This window comes from Haliaeetus leucocephalus, unplaced genomic scaffold (assembly GCF_000737465.1).
Source record: "Haliaeetus leucocephalus isolate CR32 unplaced genomic scaffold, Haliaeetus_leucocephalus-4.0 Scaffold157, whole genome shotgun sequence".
NCBI classification, from domain to species: domain Eukaryota; kingdom Metazoa; phylum Chordata; class Aves; order Accipitriformes; family Accipitridae; genus Haliaeetus; species Haliaeetus leucocephalus.
The window spans coordinates 500,542-525,010 of record NW_010972593.1 but is presented as its reverse complement, the minus strand read 5'-3'; the positions used below and the strand labels follow the sequence as shown (position 1 = coordinate 525,010).

The 24,469-nt window shown below is 42.2% G+C and overlaps 3 protein-coding genes across 6 annotated transcripts; 1 reads left to right on the top strand and 2 right to left on the bottom strand.

Moving 5' to 3' along the window:
• Positions 1-1,769: 1,769 nt before the first annotated feature.
• CALR3 (calreticulin 3) lies at positions 1,770-5,787 on the bottom strand. The gene is made up of 9 exons (XM_010562311.1): positions 5,652-5,787; positions 5,395-5,496; positions 5,037-5,240; positions 4,236-4,330; positions 3,264-3,473; positions 3,035-3,148; positions 2,779-2,922; positions 2,027-2,119; positions 1,770-1,937 (listed from the first exon to the last, which is right to left on the bottom strand). The coding sequence occupies exons 1-9, from the start codon at positions 5,785-5,787 to the stop codon at positions 1,770-1,772; spliced, it is 1,266 nt and encodes a 421-aa protein (XP_010560613.1).
• A 405-nt stretch (positions 5,788-6,192) lies between these two features.
• On the top strand, positions 6,193-11,346 carry LOC104828565 (chromosome unknown open reading frame, human C19orf44). Its single transcript, XM_010562310.1, has 8 exons — positions 6,193-6,309; positions 6,463-7,071; positions 7,357-7,714; positions 8,288-8,364; positions 8,742-9,213; positions 10,099-10,194; positions 10,325-10,491; positions 10,935-11,346. The coding sequence occupies exons 1-8, from the start codon at positions 6,193-6,195 to the stop codon at positions 11,019-11,021; spliced, it is 1,983 nt and encodes a 660-aa protein (XP_010560612.1). The 3' UTR covers positions 11,022-11,346.
• Positions 11,347-11,508: 162 nt separating this feature from the next.
• On the bottom strand, positions 11,509-24,463 carry CHERP (calcium homeostasis endoplasmic reticulum protein). 4 transcript variants are annotated; one of them, XM_010562204.1, is made up of 18 exons: positions 24,411-24,463; positions 24,147-24,320; positions 23,402-23,583; positions 22,513-22,650; positions 22,128-22,279; positions 21,660-21,771; positions 21,241-21,330; positions 20,374-20,608; positions 19,857-20,035; positions 19,037-19,433; positions 16,824-17,062; positions 15,872-16,005; positions 15,493-15,579; positions 15,045-15,194; positions 14,797-14,913; positions 14,226-14,320; positions 13,492-13,677; positions 11,509-12,695 (listed from the first exon to the last, which is right to left on the bottom strand). In XM_010562204.1, exons 1-18 carry the CDS (start codon positions 24,433-24,435, stop codon positions 12,658-12,660), a joined length of 2,730 nt encoding a protein of 909 aa, XP_010560506.1. In that variant the 5' UTR covers positions 24,436-24,463; the 3' UTR covers positions 11,509-12,657. The 4 variants fall into 4 exon arrangements, with proteins under 4 accessions (XP_010560506.1, XP_010560508.1, XP_010560510.1 ...); XM_010562206.1 differs by having other exon boundaries at positions 11,512-12,308; XM_010562208.1 differs by having other exon boundaries at positions 11,513-12,277.
• Positions 24,464-24,469: the final 6 nt, after the last annotated feature.

Here is a 24,469-nt window from a genome sequence, read left to right as displayed (position 1 = left end):
CGGGGCCCCGCTGGGCCTGGCCTCGGCCGGCGGGTGGGCGGGCGAGGGGCCGGGGCCTTGCTGGGCCGCCGCGAAGCTTTGAGGAGACGCGTTTCACCCGGGAACAAAGCGACGGGGGTTTATCCTTGCCCGGCAGGTCGTTCCCGAGCCCGATGAGCTGGTCCCGCTGTCCCGCCCCTGCTTCCCGCAGTCTCTCTGCTCTCCCAGGCAGGGCTCTCTCCTCCAGCGAAGCTGGCGGTGACCTACCTACGGTTACGGACAAAGTAGGTCTAGGGAAGGCTGCAGCTGCCCGGTGGAATATTCTTCCAGGTAACCGAGTCAAGGTACCGATCGACCTTTTAGCTGGATGACCGACTTTCTCCTGGAAAAACCTAGTTATTTTACTTCATTACATGAAACCTTGTCAAAACAGACCTCACCAAATTAAGCTTCCTCTGGTCTGTGATCAAATATTCAGCGTCAAATACAACAGTTAACAAATCCCTGACTGCAAGGTATAAAATACTGAAGAGCAGCCTGAAAGAGGCTAGATCATTGTGGCCATATAAAAACTAAATCAACAGGAATTTGTTTCGGAAAAAAAGGTAAAGGGCAACTGTCATTCCAGTGTGTTACAATAGCTTTCAAAGTTCTTCACCCCACAGCATCACTGGAATTGTTCTACAGCACTCAGACAAGCAGAAGCGAAGGAATTTGACCTCAAGACGCTGCACAGGCTAGAAACTGGCCTGTCTGAAGTCGGGGCTTCCACAGATCCTCCCCATCTCCTTACCACACAAACCCTGCTCAGCCAGTGTCAGGGTAGCTGAAAGGTAAATGCAAAACCATTGGCTTTGGAGGTTTGGCTTCAGTTTTTGCTAAATTTATAGCATTAGTTTGGGGAGGGGCGGAGGGGGAAGGAAATGCAGAAGAGCAGAAGGGCCTGAGAAGCGATGAAGGAAGTGACTGAACAAGTTACATGAGCGAGTTACAAGACCGGTCAGACAAAAATAGACACATCTTTCAGTTTCTAATTCCAACCCCTCCACAAGAAAAGAAAAAAAAAAAAGTATATTTTAAGACAGCTTCCAAGCACTGTTATGTGTTCATTTCAGATTTTTGAAGGGGAAAAAATTGTCTGAATACATTTAAACTTCTAAGGACAGATCTGTGGACAGACTCTGTCTATAGTCACTCAGGTCCCACACTGAGACAGAGAGCTAGAACGTTCCATCAGCAGATAAGCAATGGCAGAACAGCCAAGAGCAGCCACGGTGTGTTCGCGGCAGCTATGCAGCTGCAAGTAATCCCTGAAACTCTGACAGGTGCACAATTACTACAGAAGCTTAGCAAAGCTTATCTCCTCCTTAGTCTGGAGTATGTTGTGAAACATGCTTCACGCATTTGACACGCTGAACCCTTTAATGAAATATAAAAAAATTATTATGATATTTCCTCAACAAAAATGAGCATAAATTTTACATTTAATATTAAACCATGAAAGTATAGAACACTTTCAAAACCTAGTACTTTATTAGAGGTGTTTTTAATACATTTTAGGAGGGCTAAGACAGTTAATAAAAAAACAACCTTTCTATAGAGAATTTAACTATGTTATGGTATTTTTATTAAAAATAACCGAAACTGGTCACAAAATTTAACATTGAATTTTTAAAAAACTCCTGTTTTAATACAACTGTATCACTGCAGATTCCAACAAGCTGTTAACAACCAAAATCTCTATAGAGAGACTTAAGTAAAAAAAAAAGTGAACTTCTTTCAAATAACAATTAAAGCTCTTCCTTCTCGATAGTGTTCCTCACTGCTCTAACCTTTCCAGATTCTTTTTTTCTCTCTAGCTTTTTCTTAAACCGTTGCTCCAAGTATTTTTCTTCTGTAACCCTTTCTCTCTCCTGCTCTTCCTCAGTCTGCTTTATGTTCATTTCCTTTTCAGGACCCTGAATTTTTATGCACCAAGAAGTTCTTGATCAGATTAGACAGGCGATTTTTAAAATGGGGTAATACAGGCACAAGAGTTTCATGTTACCTTTGTTTCTCCCCATGTTTCATCTCCAAAGTCTTCTGCATAAACCTCATCATCCGTTATCAAGAAGTTGTCAAAAATTGTGCCAGCTCTCACCTTTAAAGGAATAGGGAGGAAGGGGGGGAACACAACAGAATGCCTCTTTGTTTTCTTAAGAGCTTTCATCTCTTTTTTTAACAATATGTTTGTATCATATATTTGATATAGAATAATCATGTCAAGAACCCCATTAGATTTTTTTCCCAGAATTTGATGAAGAATTCTTTTTGGACAACTGTTTTCAAGAATGTAAAGGACTTCTTTTAACTTTAGGTACTTCACTGCTCTTCTACAAAGTTTTAAGTCTCATCACTGGCTAGTCAAGAAACCTGAGAGAGAGGAAGATCTGAGAGGCACCCGGGAGGGCAGTTTTCTCCTCATTAATCTTTGGGTAAGTCAGGAGTAACTGAGCTGCTTGAAACCTCAGTTACGCACCTCACATCAGGTGGAGTAAGTCATGTTTTACAATAGTTACACAAATTAATTTAGGCCCCTCACTTACCTGTAGATGATTATGATCCAAACAATAACTACAACAGAAGATCAGTGCGTCTTACAGATTTTTCAATTTTGTACACATATTTACATAACAGCAAGGTAAAGACACAGGTCTCTAAGATCCCCAAACAATAGATAATGTTTATATGCGAAAGGAAACAGGTTGCTATATACTCAGTGAGAGAAAAGTTCTTTACTTTCCAGTAAAGGCATCTTACCTGCCAGATATCTAGTCCAATGATGCTAATATTTTCATAGCTATAGATGCTGGAGTCTGGTGAGTAATTTGGATTGTCAATCTGTGGATGAGGCCAAACTCCTCTATAATTTGGGTTATCGATCTGCCTTGGTTTCCATTCCCCCTAGGATAAATGACATGTTCTGAATACAGTCAGGCACAGAAAGTTGCTTAAAGTGTTATCCATAACTAGGATTGCAAGATTATTTATACTCTGTATACAAGATTATTTATACTCTGTATAGAGGATTCTTGACCATAGGATAATGCCATTCTCCATTCGCAGCATCATCCCAGCCTTCAGGTTTCTCAGCACTGGTGTCCATAATGTATTCAGGTTCATCCCAATCCTTTAAAAAGACACAGGAAGATTAAGAAAGCAAAACTAGTGCAGAATTCAACTATATCAAACGTGTGTTCAGTAGAAATTAAATCCAGTAACGCAGAATAAGGAGAGAAAATTACCTCAGGTTTAATGTCATTTGGGTCATCAATTTGGATTCGATCATCCCAGTCAGCGGGTTTCCTCACTGTTGGATCATTAATTTTCCTTGGTGGCAAAAAATCTAAATCATCTTCTAAGTTGCCAGATGCAACCAATTCGTTATCAATTTTTACTTCATAAGTCTGATCTGGCCTTATAATCAAAGTATATAAATGTGTATATCCGTCAACCTGGGTTTTAAAGAAAGCAAGTAAAATTTTTTAAGAACCTTAAATATAGCTCTTAGGAACGGCCTTGCACCAGAATTAAAATACTAATTTCTAATGGAATTTTCATAAGCAGTAGTAAGAAAAAAATAATTCCCAGTCTCCTAGAGGGGAAAAATAATGACATTTTTTCACATGTATTTTCTAGTCCTCCCATCTGGGTCTCTGAACAAAACTGAGTGGTTGCAAGAAAACACAGTCTATATCTGATTGGCAAGAGGAAGTGTCACAAGATTGGAAATAGTATCAGATAAAGTAATGATTTTAGTTAGTATCAAATACAAGCTATTTATATCCCAAATAGGTACAGCAAAGGCACATAAACAGGCTTACTACATGGGTTAAAAGCAAAAATATTGAAAATACAGCCATTTATATCAGAAGAAAGTGTGCTCTCACTAGGAAATGTGGAATTAAAGTTACAATTAAGAAACACAATGACATACATTTCTTAGTAACATACAACACCCTTGCAACCTTGTTTCATCCTTTATCAGTATCAGGTATTATGAATGCAATCATTAAATTACAAACATATCATGAACTAAGAAATATCTAACGTCCCAAATTAACATGACTTAAGATATGATGAAAAGTAGAACTTCTCAAAGGTGTTACAGGTTTGGAATAGTTGTTTGGGTTTGGTGAGGTTTTTCTTCTTCCCTTCCTAATATCCCTGTAACTTGTTTATTTTAAAGTTTTTCTATCTTTGAATTGTATATTTACCTTGCATCTGATCGGTTTCTTGATTGGATGGGGTTTATTCTTGTAATTTAAAATAACATGGACTTTCTTTGTCTCAGATCCACAAATATCTGGCCCTACAAAGAGATTATATGCTTTGTATCCTTAACTTCTTTGCAGAAAAATACAGATTTGTTTACCTTTTCCTTCTAATACTGCTAGACATCTCTCCCATTCCACGTATTTTGATGTATTCCATTTCTAATGGATGACATGGCTTCTACTCAAAGTCTCTAAATCTACCTTAGAATTAGATTTTGTGTAGTTTGGGGTTTAGTTCTGCTACAGTTCCGTTACAGAACTAAACCCAGAAAACAAAAATCCAGGCAAAATAAACATTATCTATGGCATATATATAATTATATTAGATACATAATGACAAATTTCACTTTGACATACAAATGTACAAACTTCACTAAGTCACTGGAAACTACATACAAGTATGTAAGGGCAGAAAATGGCCTACAGAATGTTGTTTCAGTTAAAAGTCTTTAAAAAAAATAAATCCTGCTGAACAACTACTTTTATTCTAAGGTCACTCTAATAATTTTCAGTTATGTCCTTCAAATCAGCTCGGAATGTTTGCATAAATATGTATTTTGTTAATACATATTTAGAGATCTCTCAAGCATGGAAGAACTCATTCCTTACAGTCACGACATCCTTATTTTTTTTAAGACAGCCTTCCTTTATGTTTTTTCCACCATTTCCACAACCATCTTTGAAGAACTGCAGAACAGCAGCAACAGTATTTTAGTAATGAAGAAATAACTAGCAACTCACCAAACATGATGTAATAATGTGAATCTCCCCTTAGGTTCTTCTGGTCCAAGTCTGAGGAAAAAATCTTAACGTATCCCCCACCACAATCTATCTTCTGCTCATGTTTCACAGTATACTGAATAATCAGAGTCTTCCCTTTGTTACTAAATGGTTTAAATCGTGAGGAGATAGCGTAAAATTTAGAGTTTTCACTAGTTTGTAGACCTGTAGAGATATTAGTGTAATAGTCAAACTTACATGTTTCTCCACTTGCAATGAAAAAAATACTTTTATTGCCATGCATGGCACATCTATAAAGGCAAACCCCCAACTCTATAGAGACGGCTCCCATAGCGTGTTTGGAATGAAACCTGCATACCTTTATCTCGCACTGGATCTCCGTAAAACTTCCCTGCAGTGAGTTTAAACTTCCCAAGGTCTGCCTTGTACTCAGAATTAATCCACCTCTTCTGCCAGTTGACTGTCCCACAAGGCCAACGCCAGCAACAACACAAAAACAGGGTCAATAAGCACGGTACCGTGGCGGGGGGGGGGGCCCCCCCCCAGCCAGATCACACAGCCGTTACCGGCAGCTGTCTCACCGCCCCCTCTACCCCCCCGCTGCCCTCGCCCAACCTCCGTCCAGAAACTGCTCCTGGAAATACACCGTGGCCCGGGCAGAGCCCAGCGCGGCCCCAAGGAGCAGGGCCAGCCTGAGCGCGACGACGGCCGGGGCTCTCCCACCGCGCCCTCTCAGCCCAGCCGCCGCCATGGCCGCCACCGCCCTCACACGGACTCGCGCCCTCGCGCCTCCGACCAACATCGGCCTGGCGCCTTTTCCGCCGCGAGCTCTGATTGGCTGCGCTTCCCTCGCTTATCGTGAAACGGAATCAGATTGGTTTAGCGGCCCCCGAGGGAGGAGCGGACTGTCACGTGCTCGCCCGGCGAAATGCATGCTGGGGGTTGTAGTCGGCCCTCTCACGGGTTTGGCTTCTTGGGATTGGCTGGTTACGCCCAAGCACGGGAGCGCCAGCGGGAGGGGGCAACTCTGCGCGGAGCCAATGAGAGGGCGGGATGTTGGGGAGTCCCGGTCTCCAGGATACGCCCCGGCCTGAGGGAGCTGCCGCTGCCGCCTCAGGCCGGTCCGTCCCGGATGGCTGCGATCGCTCGGGCGCAGATGGCGCCCGCAGGCCGAGGGCAGGTGAGGCGCCCGCTCTCGTCCCGGCCTCAGCGCCAGCCGCCCTCGGTCTGTGTCTGGGCAGCGGCGGGCCCCGAGCCGGTGTTTCAGCCGCCTGTGGGGAGGGCCCACACCGGAGAGCGGGAGGAGGGGACCCGGCACAGGCTGGGACGGAGGGCAGGGCCGTGGGGAGCGGGGGTGTCCGCTCGGTCCGGGGAGCTGAACTGGGCCGTCCGCCTCTGAGAGCTTTTTGCATCCTCTTCTCGGCAGGGACGCAGCGATGCTCCCCGTGGGAGAACCATCACAGCCGGGCGCAGCGTCCTTCCTCGCTCCTGCAGTGACCTCTCTGTGGTTGACCCAGAGTTGGAGAAAAGTGGAAGAGCTCCGTTCTGCCCCAGCAGATTCCTAAAGGTGCGCAACGAAAACGGACCCGGAAGCCGGTGGTGCCAGACATCGGGAAGCGCTGGGCGGACAGTGAACAGACACGAAGCAAAGAGCGCACTGGGTAGCGCTTCCCACATGCGGTCGAGCTCAGCTCTGAGGAAAGTGGCCCAGCTAGAAAGCAAAATCATGAATCGAAAAAAGCAGATGGAATTGCAAAACACTGACTTGGGCCAGAAGGCTTTGGAGGAAGAGTCCTTCTCGTCTGCTTCCAGTCACGAACATGGTGGAAGGGGCAAGAAATATCTGAAGAATTACGCTACCGCTGGTGGAAATACGACCCTCAGTAATGCCTGTTCTAAGGAAGAGGAAAGCATCCAAAGCCCTAAAAAGCAGGTTATGGTTAAACAACAACTTGGTTTGGATAGTGATGAAGAGGAAATGAGAGAATTGATGGAGGGCTCTTTGGAGTTTGCCAGTGGAAATGAGAATTGGAAGGTTGTTCTAAGTGATTCTAAATGGGGTGGAAAGGTAAATACAGACTTTGCTGGATTATATATTTGTATTTACACTTTCATGACATTGTTTTAAGTGGTAGGTCACTTTTTAGATAACACCAGAAACTAAATTTTAATTTTGCATTTGTAGCTTGCTCATGATATGACTTAGCTTCAATTCATGTTTTAAAATTACTGCATTTTACCCATTATAATTTATTTTCCTTTTTAGTGATCTACACATAATAAATGAAGTAACACATCTCTTTTTCATGTTCTTCAAAAGAGTAAGACTCCAGTTTCGTCAGGAATACCTCCTCCATCTCATAAGGAAATTTCTCTGATAGAGGCATCTAAAACATCTTCTTTTCATAGCAGAGACTCAGAGAAAAATGGTTTTGGTAGAGGTAATTCACCAGCACCTTCACCAGCCAGCAGAAACCTGTCAGTACGACATAACATGAGATCTCAATCGCCATCTTCTTCCATGAAAGACAATACCGTAAAGATTACTCTGCCTAGAACAGGCAACACCAAGCAAAGCCAAATATCGCTTGAAAGTGACAGAAGTGAAATAAAATCATTAGATGAATTATTTTCAAAAGCAGATGATGCAGAAGATTCAACTAGCAGCAGCTCAAATGGTAAGTTCGTTCTAAATATTGTCTCAGTAGATTTGGCATGAACTGTACTAATAATCTACTGATAAATTTACTAATAAACATGGGCAAATGCTCACTTTGAAAGGATTCATTGGTGTAATCTTACATAAACCAAGGCTTTATCAAAGGAATTATGTTGATCTGTTTCTTTTTTCTAGTGTAACGTATTTGTATTTTTCTTGGCTTTTGATTTAATGGTTTCAGTTTAATGATCCTTCCCTAGGTGACACTTACTTATGACATCAAAAGAATCACAACATTTAGAATAGTTTTCATATATCAATGGGACAATGTACTAATTGGTCTGAGTAGGAACAGTGTGAAGGAGGGGCAGCAAGAATCTCTTGGGTTAGATCCGCCAACAGGCAAAGGAGGAAACTTTAGAAAGAGCTGCTAAGTTAAAGGTTTAGAGTGACTGACTGCTATTACTTTTTAGTATTACACTTTAAACTAGGAATGTAGTACTAATTTTTTTTTCCCCGCTTTTCTCACGTAAGGGAAAGTGTACTGTAATCTTCATGCAAATTCTCATGACGATATGTCATTTTTTTGCAGACTTCAGACTGAATATCCTGAGCCTTGATGATTTGGCACCAAATATCACCAGTGAGGCAGCAGAATTAAAGCAGAAAGTAAGTAGAAATTCCCTACTGGCACATATTTCCATTCTGCCTTTGTTTGGTGGAGGGTGAATATTCTAAAATAAATACTTCTGTCCTACTCATAGGCTCTCTGCAGTGGGCATGTCTCACTAGCTGTAAGGGTTACCTCAGGATTTTACAGTCTACTGAAACCTGACCAAATTCTTTTTTTTTAGTGTCTGCATTTCCTTACTAAATGTAACAGCACTGCACAGTTTGCGGGGTGACACAGAAGAGCAACATTTTTATTTCCTAATAAAGCAGTAGCTAACTCAGTGATACACAGCAGAACAGATGAAGAATAACGGAGGCATATTCTAGGTTATATTTTGCTGATTCTTCTAACATACAGCTGTTTTGTTTTACAGGGGACAGACATTCAAATTACTCAAGAATCAAACAGAAATCAAAAAAATGATACATTCCTGGTGGAAAAAGACCAAACTTCTCTTAAAATGACAAGTGCAGTAACTAGTGTGAATGATGCTTCCGAAGGGGCTATTGAAAAAACTGTGACTGAAGCTGAAATCTCTGAGCATTTGAGTGGAGTTTCTGCAGATTTCCCTGGACACAAACAGGATTATCTTGATCATGATGAGAGAACTGTAAATTCAGAATATTCTGAAGACTTTGAAAAGTCTCTGTCTACAACAGGCAGGGAATCTGTATCAAAAATGTCAGAGGAACTTTCCAAGAGCTGCACGTATTCTGGAAAACACCCATCTTCAGCATCGTCACCTTTATTTACCAGAGAGCAGCAGGACCAGGTACACAGAGTAACTGTCAAAGAAACTGCGGTTCAGACAGTGGATCCTCCATTCACCTATTGCTGGTCAAAGAGTAAGTTCACAAGGTATTGCCCTATTGAGGCGATTTTTACATATTTGTATTTTATATGGAATATAAATAGTATATATATATATAAAAATATTTATATGCTAGCCTTAGTCAGCCTTGATAGAGTTCTTAGTTTCAGTATTAGCTTCTCCTGGCTGATGTTAAATTAAAAACTTTCTAAAGCCCAACACTTTAATCTGCTGTCTGTAGAAAAGATTGGGATTGAACAAAAAGAACTTGGAACTGGTTTTTGCTGAAAAAAACCCCAACAGGAACGCTGGATGGATGAGGTGGTGTTAGTGACAGAGCTTGCAATAGCCCCAGTAATACTCTCAAACAGAATTCAACATCTTTATTGTATCTTTACTATTGTAAACAATACCATTGTATTGTTACTAAAGTGATCAGCCATCATAGAGTTCTTTTTTGCATTGTCTTTGTTTCTTGGGAAAGCACTATAGCCCCATTTACAAAAGACCGCCGTAACCTTTAACTGTTTCTAAGGGGTAGCTCTGTTCCTACCTCTCTTTACTTAAAGGAAAAAGTGGGAAAAGCCACTTCTTGCCACATTCAAGGAGGAGAAAATAGAAACTTGGGTGTGCTTGAAACCAGGAGCTTCTGTCAAGTACAAAAGCCTTTATTTTTACTCTGTCTAGGGTTAGAAAAGACGCCTTCCGCAATGGCATGTGTTGTGAATGTGAAAGTAAAGAAACTGTGGAGGTCATAAAACTATTCTAGCATTTTTTTTGGCTGACAGTTTCCTGTTAGGCTCTATAGCAGTTCTTATGGCAACTGATGTCCCAAGAGACTGCTGAAGATGAACCGAGTTCTAGTGCTACACCCTTCCACCCTCCAAACCCAGTAATTCTGATTTTCTCCTATACACAGCAAACACCTCTGCAGTACTTGACCCACCGGTAGGAAACAGTTACGTTGATCCAGTACCTATTGCCAGTCACGTCGTCAGCACGGATACAGTAGAAGGTACTGAAAACCACGTTTATTACTATTCTGTTTTACTACATTTTACGCATCTAAGCCCTTCTTGGATTGTTTAGCCCTTACTCTCTGACTGTAACATATCACTAAAGTATACACTCTCCATTTCTTGCAGCCTTGACAGCGTACAGCCCATCAGTTCTCGTTTTAAATGCCATGTTGAAACAGCACTTGATGTTGACTCAGCAGTTTGTAGAGAACATTCACCACCTTCACTTATCCCTTGTGGAGTCATTAGAGAACGAGAAATTCCACTACCATACCCTGGAAGAGGCTAAAGAGGTATTTCTGATAGCCTAGACAGCAGCCTAGAGAGAGTGAGCATCTACTCCTTTCCAAACACTTCTAGTAGTTGCAGCAAACAAATTTTCTTTGAATATTATTCATTAATGAGATAAAGTTTGTATTATCACTGAATAAATTACTTTGTAGAAGAAGAATACTCTAATGCTTGTGCCCATATTAATAACAAGTCAGGAGTTTATACAGTAAAAAAAGACTGAAGTCTTACTGAAAGCCATAGTTTTGAAAACGTAAGCTTTCTGCTGTAGCATTTAGCTGTCCTCAGCAAGCAAGGATCTTCCTAATGCTGCAACAGAAGTATCAGTTTCTGTTGCTATTATAGAAAAGTGCAGGTGTCTTGACATGAAGATTTATTATTTATTAAATACTACAAAATATTTGTCTACATAATAATATACAAATTTCTTTAACTTTTTTTGCAGTACATCAAGAATCACAAATCCCCACCTCTAACAATTGAGCAAGCACGTGAAGAAATTCAGAAAGCACAGGAGGAAAAACTGCTTTGATTCTTTGAATTTTAAGTAAAATTTACATTTATGGAAGTCAAGCTGGAACAAGAAACCCTTCCAAATCGCAGAGATAAAAAGCTATAAACTCTGTGCTAGAAGGATTTGCACTAACTGCTATGTATTTTACTGTTATTTTCCTATACCTGAATTCCATACTAATGTCCATGATACAGGGATAGGCAGGAACCTTCAGACAGACTATGTCAGTGTTCAGCAAAAAAGAAACCAAGAAAAGCCTTCTCTCCAAAGGGAGTGTGGTAAGTCATCACAGGATGCATGTTTATGGTGTAGATGGTGTGTTCTCTGGTCACACCTGTGATCATGGTAGAAATGAAAGTCTGTACTATGCCACCAGAGGAGTGTGATCACAGTAGAAAAATACCAAGTCCTGCCTTCAGTACCATATTTAAGCACTGTTTATGTATAATTAGCCCTGCCAGATTACAACAAAACCAAACACAGGCACAGTTAAGATAAATTCAATACAAGGAAGGCTTATAGCCATTGTATGGGAATCCATTTACTCTGAAACAGGAGGCACTATTTTCTTTTTATTAAAAAAAAGTGTTTATTGGAAGGCAAAACAATAAAATTCACAAGTTGATAACATACAGGTGTTGTATGCTGATTCACAGACAGTTACAGTTCCACAGCTACAGTAGATCTAGAACAAACTGATATTTCACCATATTAACTGAATGGTTTTAAGAGGCTTTCTGCTATACAAACAAATGACACTGGAAGAGGTTACCACCACGCAGACCTCTGGAGTGGAAGTGCAGTGCAAGGGCCTAACGTCTTCAGCTGGTGGTCTCTGGAAACAGTTACAAAAGGTTTTTCTTTTTCTCATTTAGATTAAAGGAAGTTTCCAAGAACGTTTCATTGTTAGAAACTTGCACAGCAGAGAAAATGGATTCTCTTCTATTGAACTAATTAGCTTTTATTAAAGGGTATATACAAAAATATAAAAAGCTTAAAGAATGTCTTCCATTACAAAGCATTGAAACATCCCTTAGAGCGCTTGAAAAGCTAGAACAGTTAACCCTCGTGTTCTGACCAGAGTTGTGACTGCAGCAGCTGGTGTGTAGGGGCGTTAAGTTGTAGGGTAGGTTCTAACAAGCTTGCACAGTGCTCATAGGTCACCTGTACTGGAACTAGATGCTTCATTCCCCATTTAGACATTAGGATACACTGCTCAGCATCAGTCTGACTTGATCCCAAGGCAGCACCCCTCCACTTCAAATAGAATTAACCTTTTGAGAGAAATAAACATACATTATGGAACTAGAGAACATATAACCGTATTAGATAACCTCTGTATTCCACAGGAATGAATGAATCACAATCCTGCACCAGGGATAGCTTGACTGGGGTTTAATTCTAGTATAAAATGGGTAACTAATTAAAAAATTTTGCAAAATAAATGGAAATTCTTAAACTTGCTAGACATGTCATAGTAACGACTGGCCTTTTTTAAAGACTAAACGACAAATGTTGAAGTACATGTCATAGCTTTCCATTTTTCACCATAGTTTTAAAAGTAATTCATTTGTCACTTCCTCCAGACTTTAATCCGGATTTATACAAGTTTAATGTTTTGTAGAAGATGCAAGACATCTTTCTTCAGAGAGTCTTATTCAGGTGGTGGAGGGTCTTGCGTTTCACGCTTCACTGAAACAATAGGGAAAAGAGTTCTTACACATTCTGCAGTTACCTAAGCTGTCTGAAATGTTTCATGGAATGAGGGATCTATTAATAAGGAGTTTTTCCTTTTGGGCTTTATTTGAACCCATTTGATTACACAGATCTACTGCAGCCGTAGGCAGAAGTGACTTTTCATTTAGCATGCCAATTTTTTTCCTTTTAGTCAGTGCCAAATGTAGTTGTTCTACTTAACACAGACTCTCTGCAAGAATCCATCATTTGGGTAACTGTCTTCATCTCTTAGGAAGCACCTCCACTTTTTTGGAACTCTTCCTGCACTACAGTGAATTTACTACCAGTTCTGGCTTTGGCAGAACGTGGCGCTAATTGTAGGAAACTCAGGAGTTGGGCAGGGAAAAACAGTAAGTGTGGTCTAACTTCATCCCAACCACAGAGACCTTCCTGCTCTGGCAACCATCCCTCCTGTGGCATGGCTCCCTCCTCTACCTTTGGGATTGCTCCTGTTTTTTAAGGGTAACATTCAAAGATGCAGGCTCTTGGTATTGCAGCCAGGAAGTGGCTTACACCAAACAGGCTAATGAATTAATGTTTCAGAAATGAGAATACAACACAACTCCTAAAAGGGCAAAGATGCTGGGTTAATCCCAGTGTATGTCTACTTACCTGTTTTACTGTGTCCATTACATTAGAGAGAATTAAGAGTTACTAGTCTTTTGGTTTGCGTTTACAGTCTACAGTAAATAGGACAAAATCACTATCAAGTCTGCACAGTTTTTTAAATTGCTTAGAAACATTCACTTACATTCATCTCTGGCCTTCATGCGTGCAATAAACGAGTAACTTTTATTTCTTCGGTAGTTTTCGTAAGGGTCATCTAATGCAACTCCCACTCCTTTATATTGATCCCATTTGTCTCGGATATCCCCGCCTTTAATTGGATCCTGAATTCCTTGTTCCTTGGCTCCCAATCCACCAGATCCACTCCATCCTGCAGAAAGGACACAACAATGTAATCCTGTAACTATTTATTACTAGAATTCTGCAGACAGACAGACATAGACATTTTGGAAACAACCAAAGCAAGCGTCAATTTGATACAGCAGGATGATAACAGCCTGCCTGAAGCAACATATGAACTGTCCCATTTATTTCCAAAGCATTAATACGCAGAGATTCTGGGAGCTGGCAAACATCAGCACTATCCCTAAAAATGTGTAAGGCAGCAAGGGGAAAGACGGCGCAAACCCAATCTGTCCAGTCAACCCTGCTGATTACATTACAGGGTGATGAAATACCTCGGGGCAGGTAGGTTCTATCTGATGCCAAACTCAGATCCCTGTCTTCCATATCCTTCCCAGAAAGGCAGCTACCACCACTGCTCCATGTTCTGTATACTTATACCTCTGAATATCCTTATGCTGACCTTGGACTACCAAGGGATAATTACTTATGAACATGCATTAATTAATTGTGTCCAAGAGTTTGGTGCCTGATTTTGTTTCCTAGCTTGTGTAAGATTCCAGAACAGCATCTTACCCATTTTCACTAGCATTTGATGGCCTTTATTTTCTTCTCCAAGTCTTGATTCTGGTATAGGAGGCCCAGAACTGGAGCCCAAACCAGCAGAAGAACTAAGGAAATAAAAAGAACAAATTTAGAACAAGTGATCCTGTTCTGACAAAAAGGTCTTTTATATTCTGTTAAACATTAACGCCCAATAGAATCCCATCCACTCTACTAAACTATTCTTTTATAAGGCTACTGGATTATGGCATCACAAAGGTGCCATAAACACCCTACCTGCTTCTCAATACATGGGAAATAAAACACTACGGTCTTCCTAAGAGACTACTCACAGGATTCCTCCTGCTTCCTAGAAAGGCATACAAAGCCTTCATAGTTGCAGAGTGTTTTAACAAAAAGCCACCACAATAGAGTAATATTCTCTCTATAAGCATATATCGCATCTAAATAGTTTCTAAATCTGCTTTCTATCTTCTTTTCTACTATTTGTTCAAATGCTTATTGTACCCAGCTTATGAGAAAGCACCCTCGTCGGTCCTTTTCCAAACAACCCAGGTAAAAAGAGAAAATGAGAAAAGCTTACGGAGGAGTGGGGCTGCGAGAGCGGGACCGGCGCCGCCTTCCTGGGGAGTACGATTTCGACCTTGAGCGTGACCGTGATCGCGAGCGGCTATGAGACGAGCGGGACCTGCTCCGGCTTCTGGAAAGGGAGAGCACACAAGATCAGATGCACAAGTTACCAGAGCAACATCCACGGTTCCTCACTCATTCCTGAGGGCTGGTTTTTTTCCCACCCTGCCAGTTCCCAAGATTCAGCCCATTGCACTCTACCTGGACTGGGAGCGTGAATACGATCGTGATCGGGAGCAAGAGCGAGATCGTGACCTCGAATAGGAGCCAGATGATTTTGAAGATCGTGAATTGGACCGGGAGGATGAGCGACCTCGGCTTTTAGACCGACTGCGAGACCGAGAAGGCCCACTGCACAGATAAAAGCAGAGAAACTCCAGTGAAACTCCTGGGAGAAGCACGGCAGATGCAAATATACCCCTGATTAAATTCAAATTACACACAAGCACTGTATTTCTGCAGACAATCCAGTGAAGACTGGAGTGTGGCAAAAACTATTTTCTGCAGATTGGAGAAATTCCAGCAGCTCAAACTCAGTTATTCCATCAGCATATTGCTGAACGCTTTCCCTCTGCATTTAGCCCAAGGTATTCCAAGCAGCTTCCAAACAAAAAGCATGCATCAGAAGGCAGCAGACAGGATCTCTCACCTATTTCTCTTCTCCTGACCTTTCCTCCGCCTCGCTCTCATTTTAGCTCTGAAGAATTCGTACAGTCCGTTCTGCTCCCAGCCTTCACTGCAATAAATCAACCACACATAGAACCGACATCTGTAAAATTCTACTTTGATCAATGGAGACGTTCAGGATTTCCACTAGATTTTGCAGGGAACAAAGGGCCTCGGCAAAAAGGCCTCACAAATCTCAGCGTAAGATCAAACAGCGTGTGCAGTTTAAAATACAACAAGAGCACTCATTTCAGCATTAGAAGAACCAAGACACAGGCGAAGGAAGAGAGAGGCACTTCGTGGTTTGAGACAGCTTCTTAGGGCATTTTCCTTACCATATTGTTAGCTATACCTACTCTTACCTGTTTCTAGGCCTGTCATGAGATGGTGGACTATAAAATGCCTCAACCGCAGCCAGTAGTCTCTCACTGGGGGGCATTGGGGGTGGAAGACGTATATCTTTAGGATCTAAAGGTTTATACTCATGATCTTCAAGCTGCCGGAAACAAAACAAATTACATTCGTGTCATGTGTCATGGGGTGGCTACCTGAAGAGATAAATATAGATTTAACTGTGTAGGGACCTCACATTTCACTATTGGATAACAAATGGTCCAGAAATAAGTATTCTGCAGATGACCCAATGCTTTCTCGTGCGATCACTACCATTTTGAGTTCTATGAGAAAAGCCAGCACTACACAGGTTGCAGCATTAACTGGATCACCAGGTAGATAAAATGCAGATCTCACCTATCCACCTTTGTGATAACAGTGCCTGGATGGAAGCCTGGCAAAAGCTGGTGTATGCTGAGTGTAACACAAAGTTAGAGATGGAAGAGACCTAATGCATAAATGTATATATCCCCGAAGATGCTGATACAGATACTTCGGTTCTCTATCACTCTTTGTATATATAACATTAGTGTTGCAAAACATCTTTATAAGAAAGAACTCTGAATACCAAAAACTAGTACACAGTGGCCACATCAGAACTGCAAAGTCCCTCTGCCCATCTGAAAATCACTGGTGATTTCTCTTTGCTAAAAACAGGGGTAAGATTTTCAAGAGTAAGTTAAGTCTTTCACATATATGAGCTCAAATGGCTTTCACGGGGACACGACATTTGAAAATTTTACCATTTTCACTACCTTCTCCCCCTGCTCCTGCCCTTGTATTCCCCACAACAACTTTGGCTGATGGTTGCTGGATGGAAAGATTTGAAATTATAAATGTCCATGTTAAACTGTCCCTATTACTGGCCATGGGATTTTGATCTTTTTATTCTACTAGTCAGGGCCCATTGCAAGCACTTACTTTTACAAGTGGAGCCATCAGTCCAGCAGGAAGATCAAAGTAGGGAACATTTGGCACCAGGCTAGGATCATCATGGTTCATGTGAGGGGGCCCTTGTCGCCGCATGTGAGGAGGCTGCCCGTTAAATCCATGCGGGGGAGGCCCGAAATCTGGGTGCTGTGGCCCCCCCCAGGGAGGATGCTCACTGATTCCAGGATGAGGCAATCTATGACCAGGGTGGTGATGAGGAGGTCCAATTTCTGCAGAGTGGGAGGATTAAAACATTTTATTTAGCTATAGAGAAAGGAAAAGCAGAGACATGTACTTCAATTAGTGCATTTATCCTAAAAAACAATCTTGGCACCCACAGCCTTGCAGATCCAGAAAAGCAACAGAACTGAAGAACTAGAGGCGGGCTACAGGTCCACATTCATTAATATCTTGCAGTGCCTCTCCCTCCCTGGCCATAGCAACCACTTCCAAGACAACAGGATACTTTAACCCTAAGCCACTGCTTACTTTGGGATGTACTGTGGTCAAAAAGTACCAGAAGAAAGATACGCTCAAGAACAAAAGGTTTCAGATGCAGCAGGGCAGCTACTGATGAGATCTATTTCTGAAGCCTAAATACACAATCGCAGCTTTGCATGGACCTGTAATTAGTTCTGTCTCTATGCCAAATCATCATATATAAAGAAATAAAGATGGCAGGAGTTAACTCACATGAGTAGGTGACAAGAAAATACTTTGATTAAAGAGGCGTTTCGAGAAGAGGTAGAGATAATATCCTGTTAAAATAGAGAAGTGAATGACATCCATCCAATCACTGATGGACGAACCATTTCCCATGAACGCCAGGATACCCTGCTGAACTCATTGCACTATACAGAGAAAAACGCAAGACTGAAAATCAACATCTTCTGCAGCAGGACCAACAGTTTTTGCAGGAAAAGCCATTACAGTCACTGCCCAATCTTCAGCCAGTATTATTTGACTCATCTTCATCAGAACTTAGGCACAGTCTGTGTTGTCATTGCTTCACCACTTTCCTAATTTTAGCCATCTGTTTTAGTAGATACGCCCTCCCAACAACTTTACATGAAACAACAGATGTTTTGGATCACCACTACAATCCAAAACAGAGCATTTTTTCTGAGCTTAAACCTTAATTCCCCCAGGACAAGAAAAGCTGTTCTCCCTACTCGCTACCACAACTTTAAAAAAAGAAAAAACCCAAAACAACAAACCCAAAGAAACAGGAAAAAAAAACAACCACCCCCCCAAAAAAACCCAAACCCAATTTCTACTGGAGAAGTTAATCACAATTCTAAATATATAAGCTCCAATTCATTGGTTTTCAATGTTTTTTGCAGTTGGGGAATCGAGAATCTTTTAAGCTTAAAACAGCAACTCCTACATAGCAACATAATTGCTCTTTTAAGTGGCTTGTCATACAGAACCACAGTGATCTTTAGACTTTATGTTGATAAGGATCATTCCAGAATAATGATAACTTCTGCATGTGGAATAGAAACTACATCGGCACAGAAGTATACCAGACTTCACAAGGGAGCCCGCAGCCAAGTCTGAGCCACAAAGGCCAGGCAAGCAGTGCATTGACTATGCTCTCAGACACCCCCCTGTTCCAGCAAGAGAGCAAACCAAACAAGAAGGAAAAACGGGGGTAAGGATCATTTCACCAGACACTACCAAGCCATACAACATTAAGGCAGATAAATAGCTTTTCAGTAAAAATAGAGAGAAGAAAAGAAGGGCATGGATGAATGTATGCACAAGAACAAATGCTTCCAGCCTGGCTTCCTCTAACTTCCTCCATCTACAGAGGGCACAGCTGAAGAGCCCTCATCTATGGCCTGATGTGCAGAAGGTTGAATTTACAAGCAAATGCTGCTCCTCACCTTTGGGCTTACTATTTTTGAAGTGAAACAGTCATAAAAGGGGTGCCTATAGAGATGCTGACTTGAGTTTGGATTACAATTTCTGGTTATCTGCACCCGTTAGAAAAGGAAGACTCAAAAAGCAAGGAAGCATCGAACTCTGCATCTATTTCCTACCGAGTTGTTATCAGTAGCTTCCCAAACCCCCGAACTCAACATTTCTCAGGAAAACCATAACAGTCCACCACGAATAAGCTGTCACCCAAAGCGCTAAATAATTTTGTAATGGCAATCAGCATTGCAACATAAGAAAACCTGGCCTGGTACACACTTTACCTTGAGGAAAATCCCCCTGGGGGTAATCAAAACGATGAGGATAAGGAGGCCTTTCAAAGGGATGGCGAGGTGGAAAATCATCCTGCATGAAGCGAGGTGGAAAGCGGTTGAAATTATGCGGATGCGGGGGCTGGTTGAATTGGGGATGTTGCTGATGTGGAGGAAATGGGCCTCTGAAGTGAGGTGGCCGCTGCATTCGAAATGGAGGTTCCCTTTGACCCCCACCCCATGGAGGTTGTTCATGCTGGTTGTTCCACGGTGCTTCAAACTGGTTGTTCCAAGAAGGATCCGGCTGGTTGTTCCAAGGTGTCTCCCGCTGATTATTCCAGCCTTGATCTCTCTGTTCGTTCCACATTCCTTCATGGTTGTTATTCCACGGAGGACAATGAGGTGGTCCCTAGTGGTGAAGAAGCCTGGTCATTAGACTACAGAAATAAAGAACGCAATAAAAACAATCTACTGTTTTTAAGTAAATATAGCCTGTAGGCAACGTGCACAAGTGAAAGAACTTGCCGAATACAAGGTCTGAACAACTGCAGCTTCAGAGAAAAGACAGGAAAAGACCAAACTGCTACTGAAATCAAACAGCTCTGTACTCAAGACAGACCTTCTTGTTCTGCTTGGTCATAGGGAAAGTGTGATGGCTGACAAACTGAAATACAGTTTATACTTTGCCTTTAACTGGGCTCAGAATAAGAAAGCCTGGCATTTGAATCTGGATTTCTAACTCTCACAGTTTTTCACCACACTTCCACAACCAAGATGGTCATGCTGAACCTCCACCTCCCTCTACACCTTGTTTCAGAACTGCGTTTCTTACCTGTTGTTGACCCCATGGTGCAACAGGGTGAGGTTGGTCAAACCAGGGTGGTTTATTTGGAGGAATCTGATCATGAGATCCAGGGCCACGTGGTCCACCAGAGGCCGGATCCTGCACTCCAGACCCTGTCGTGTCATACTCCGTAGAACCAGCTAGAGGCAGCTGAGATTTACCATCATCTGAAACAAATTGGAGACTATTACAAGCATCCAGGTCACATGTAGTTAGTAAAACACCCGCACACCTACAGCAGGCTCCATCTGAATTTCACTGGATGTGTAAACATTCTGCAGAAATCTATTACTGGGAGAGAGGATTTCTGATCCATTTAACATTCGTTTCTTTGGTTCTTTTTATATTCAAGCATCAGACTGCACCAGCCGCAAGCCTCAGAACTGTTTCAGGCTTTTGCCTGAACCAAACCAGTAACTCACTACTAAAAGAGGAACAACAACAACAACAAAGTCAGTGTTTCCACCCACTGATTTCTGCTCATGTCCCCAGAACAGGTTAGTACCTGCTTGCGTAACTGGAGCAGACGGCGGAGCTGAGGCTGGTGCTGCTGTGGGGGCTTGAGGTGGGGGTGTTGATTTCACCTCATTCTCTAGTGGTGGTATTTGTATTTGTTGCTGCTGCTGCTGTGTTAAACTGTTTACAAACTCTTCATGTTGAGTTTTCAGGTTCTGTATCTGCTGTTGGAAGGCTACTTGTACGGGCTGTACTACCGTTGCATATTCAGTGATCAAATTTGCCTGATAAAATAAGATAAATTAAGAAGAACAAGTTAAGACTGTACCTAAAACAGTTATCCTATCTGCTCATTCAGAACCTCCTATATTGCTCTCCACCCCCTCCCAAAAATGCACGAGAATGCAGGATAACCTGCTGGCAGAACCACCTGGCCACACTATGAAGCTCTGTGAAGATTTCCAAGATATTCTCTGCCGGCTAGAATCCACTGTCTACATTCAATACAGCTTCAAATACAGCTAAAATCAACAGCATTCATTATTAATGGTAAAAATGAATAGTTCCTGCTGCCACAACAATTTTTATGCTTGGTGTATCCAATTTAAAGCTATGGTTTCTTTAGTTTCCTTTTTACCAAACATTCATTTCCATAAAAAGAGAACACACTGTCAAATATGTACATGACTGCAGCAGTTACAAATGCAAATAGACTTTCCAGGAGCATATCAGCAGCCGGATTATTGAATGTCTGAAATAACAAGGTTATGTTTTTGTAATCCCCTGTAAACAACTTCAAGGAGGGGGAAAGGAGAGAATTAATATTTACCTTTCAAAAAAAGGAAAACATTTCCTAAATTTGTTTTCAAAATATTTACATAAATAAGAAAACTGTTACTTTTCTTTTGTGGCTAACCTGGTACTGGCCAAGTCCAAGAGCCGGGCTCTGTAACTGCTGAATAATTGATTCATCAAAGTACCCATTTTTCTCCCATAGTTGAAGAAGCTGCATAAATTCAAGAGTGAAAGGTTTTTAGAAATGCAGAACAATAAAAGAAAAATTGAGCCACAGCATTTTTATGTCTCTACTTTGTCAAAAGACCTAGGATTTCAGCACTTGTCTTTGAACCACTGAAGATACAGATGCATTCATCATTACAATAACTTTTAAATAAAGGTACTTTCAAGTTCTAGTTTAAACATGAATTAAAGCACATCCTGTAATAGACTTTATGGAGACAATCAGACTAGAAAAATCTTCTTCCATCCTCATATCTGTGAATTTGCCTGCCACTAACCTAACAAAGCAAAACATACAGTTAAACCAAAACTCACTCTGGCAATCTTCTGTTGCTTGTCCTCCTCCACTGCTAGAAAACTGGTACAATAAATAGGCACAACCACCTTCTGTAAAGCAGCCAGGAGATCTCGTGCTTGCTTCCGCTGGCTTCAAAAAAGGAATGGGAAGAGAAGAGTTACCGCCTTTCGCTATAACACTAAGAGCACTGTAACATTCAGTTCATCTCCACTTCTGCTATACTAGAAGTAGTGGATTCATAAAATGGAGTTCTCTACACTTTTACGGTCAAGTCTCGTCTGGAGGGAAAATACACAAAGCAGGTAAAAGCTGAATTTGATTATTAAAGCACTAGGTATTTGTGCCAGCTATAGACATCTTAAGACAGCTGCTAAAAATGAGTAATACATTAAAGATAAAAAGTCAAACTAACAATGTATCTAGCAGAGAGAGACTTCACCAAATTAATCAAAACATCAAACCAAAACCCACAATTTAATTCTTACCAGTGATGCAATACATCATTGATTAAGTAGATTAGATGTAACCGAAGCTCAAAGTGAGCTCCTTCTGCCGTTATACGATTTCGCAGGTGCCCAGCCATCAGCTCACAGTGTGCAGGAGACTTTGCATTACTAAACATCCAGTTCTTGCCAGCCTTAGAAAAGCAAATTTAAAATATTTTAAGCTAGTCTAACATGTTCACATCATATGGACTTCCTAGAACTCTGAAATAACTGCAAGAAGTGAAGTTTTCAAGTAACAGCTATCATCTTACCTACCATACAACACAACAATAAAGCTGCTGTTTACTATACACACAATCTCAACATTCAAATTATACTTAATCCACAACACCATCAAATAACTGTTCAGATTTAGGTCACTTACTGAAATTGCATCTTTTGTACAAGTGTCAATTATTGGCTGCAACAAGTTGTCAAATTCATTCATATCTAACTGAGTTTCCTCCAAAACCTTCTGCATTTGTTGCTCAATTGCAAGGGCTACTGCTGATGTGACTTGTTCCTGAAAAAAAGAAGGAAAACCAAAACAAAACAAAAAAAGAATTATATTACATCCAATGTTCTTTTGAAGAACTAAGCCTCTGTATCCCTGTCCTCTTAACTGTAAGCAATTAGCTCGAAAACCAAGACCTTTTACAAGCAATGTGACCCCATAAAAATGTTTCAGTTATTTGTCTTTGAGAATATTCTTCTCATTCTTCCCGAAAAGTCCAGTTAATTTTCACCTCTAAAGTCTCTCCATCATGCAAAAAATAATTGCGGGAAGCTCCTAAATGTATAGAACACAATCTAGGCATACTGCTTTCCTCCAGGAACTCTTCAGTTTGGTTCCCACTAGTCTTAACAGCAAAACGTCACCTGCAAAAACCAACTAGTTCAAAGCACGCAGTTCCCTTCCACCCCTAATCAGAAACCACCTTAGAATGCTACAGGCTGGAATGTCTTGCAGTTCCCAGCAACTGCAGCATTAAACAAAGATTAAAGCAGTCACAGTTTTTTCTGCTCTACAAACCAACAAAGTTTTTGATATAGTAAATAAACTGTTTTAACCAAAGATCAATCTCACTAGCACATCAGATACGTCTGTTGTAAGGAGATGACGGCAGCTACCACAGAACAAAAATAAGCAAAGTAATACTCCTCGTCCTCACCACCACTAGTCAGAAGGAAGCCTTCTTCTCCCGCTTTGCTCCTAACTTCTACAGCCACTGGCAGTCTAGGATAAACCAGGTGAGCGCTTATCTTCAACCAACCTGTCTCATGGCAAGGAGATGCTGCTCCTGCTGCTGCAGATTCCACTGACTCTGCTGGATAAGTTCCTCCACGGAAGGAGTGCCCTGAGGAGCTGGGATAGGTGCAGCTGGTGGGAGAGATGGTTGTGGCAGTGGCTGGATCTGTGCGGTGGCCTCAATATCTTGACTTTGCTTGCACAACACTATCATCAGACAAAGCAAACTTTTAAAGTAAGCCTCACAGAGAAACCTGCTACCACCAACCCACACACAAAAACCGTGCCGGTTCCAAAACAGACCCTCGCATAATTGCTTAACACAAAACAAAAATCGTGTAGTCAAGGGTGGATGGTGCAGAAGAGGAACGTCAGCAACTCCTCCCGCGCTTCGAGAGGAATGACTCCAACACAAGAGCAGCCCCCGGAGCTGCTGCTGCTGCGCTGCACCATCCTATTCCCGAGGGCCCTTCCCGGTGTTGAGCTCCGTCTCCCTGTGGTGCAGCCCTGCCTACCTCCAAAACCCGCAAACGGGGAGGGGGAGTGGGGGGAAAGGCGTGAAGAGCCGCGGGCAGGGCTCGGCCAACTACCTGGAGCTCAGAGGACGGGAGGAGGCTGCAAACCAGGGCTGGCGGGTCACAGCAAGGCCGGGAGGGAGAAAAGCGGCTCCGCCAGCGGGGGCCGGGGACCAGGGGCCGGGGGGGGGGGGGGAGAAGCAGAGCCCGCCGCGGCCCTGTGCCGGCCCCGCGTAAGCCGCGGGCCCCACTCACGCTGCTGCTGCTCCAGGGCCAGCTTGTACTTGTAGTAGCCGTAGAAGTCGCCCCCGAAAAGGAAAGAGAATTTGGGGTTCTCCTTCTGCTTCTCCATCGTCATCTTCTCGAACTCGGGCCCGTTCCGCGCCACGAACTGCGCCAGCTTGTCGATGACATTCCGCAGCTCCTGGTCTGTGAAGAAGCAGCGCCGTCAGAACCCACCGTCCCCGTTCTCCCCTTCCACCTCCCCTTCCCCTTCCCTCCCGCCCGGGCCGCGCTCACCGTCGGGCGGCAACGGCATCTCCATGGCTGCGGGACAACGGGGCACGGTCGCCGCCGCC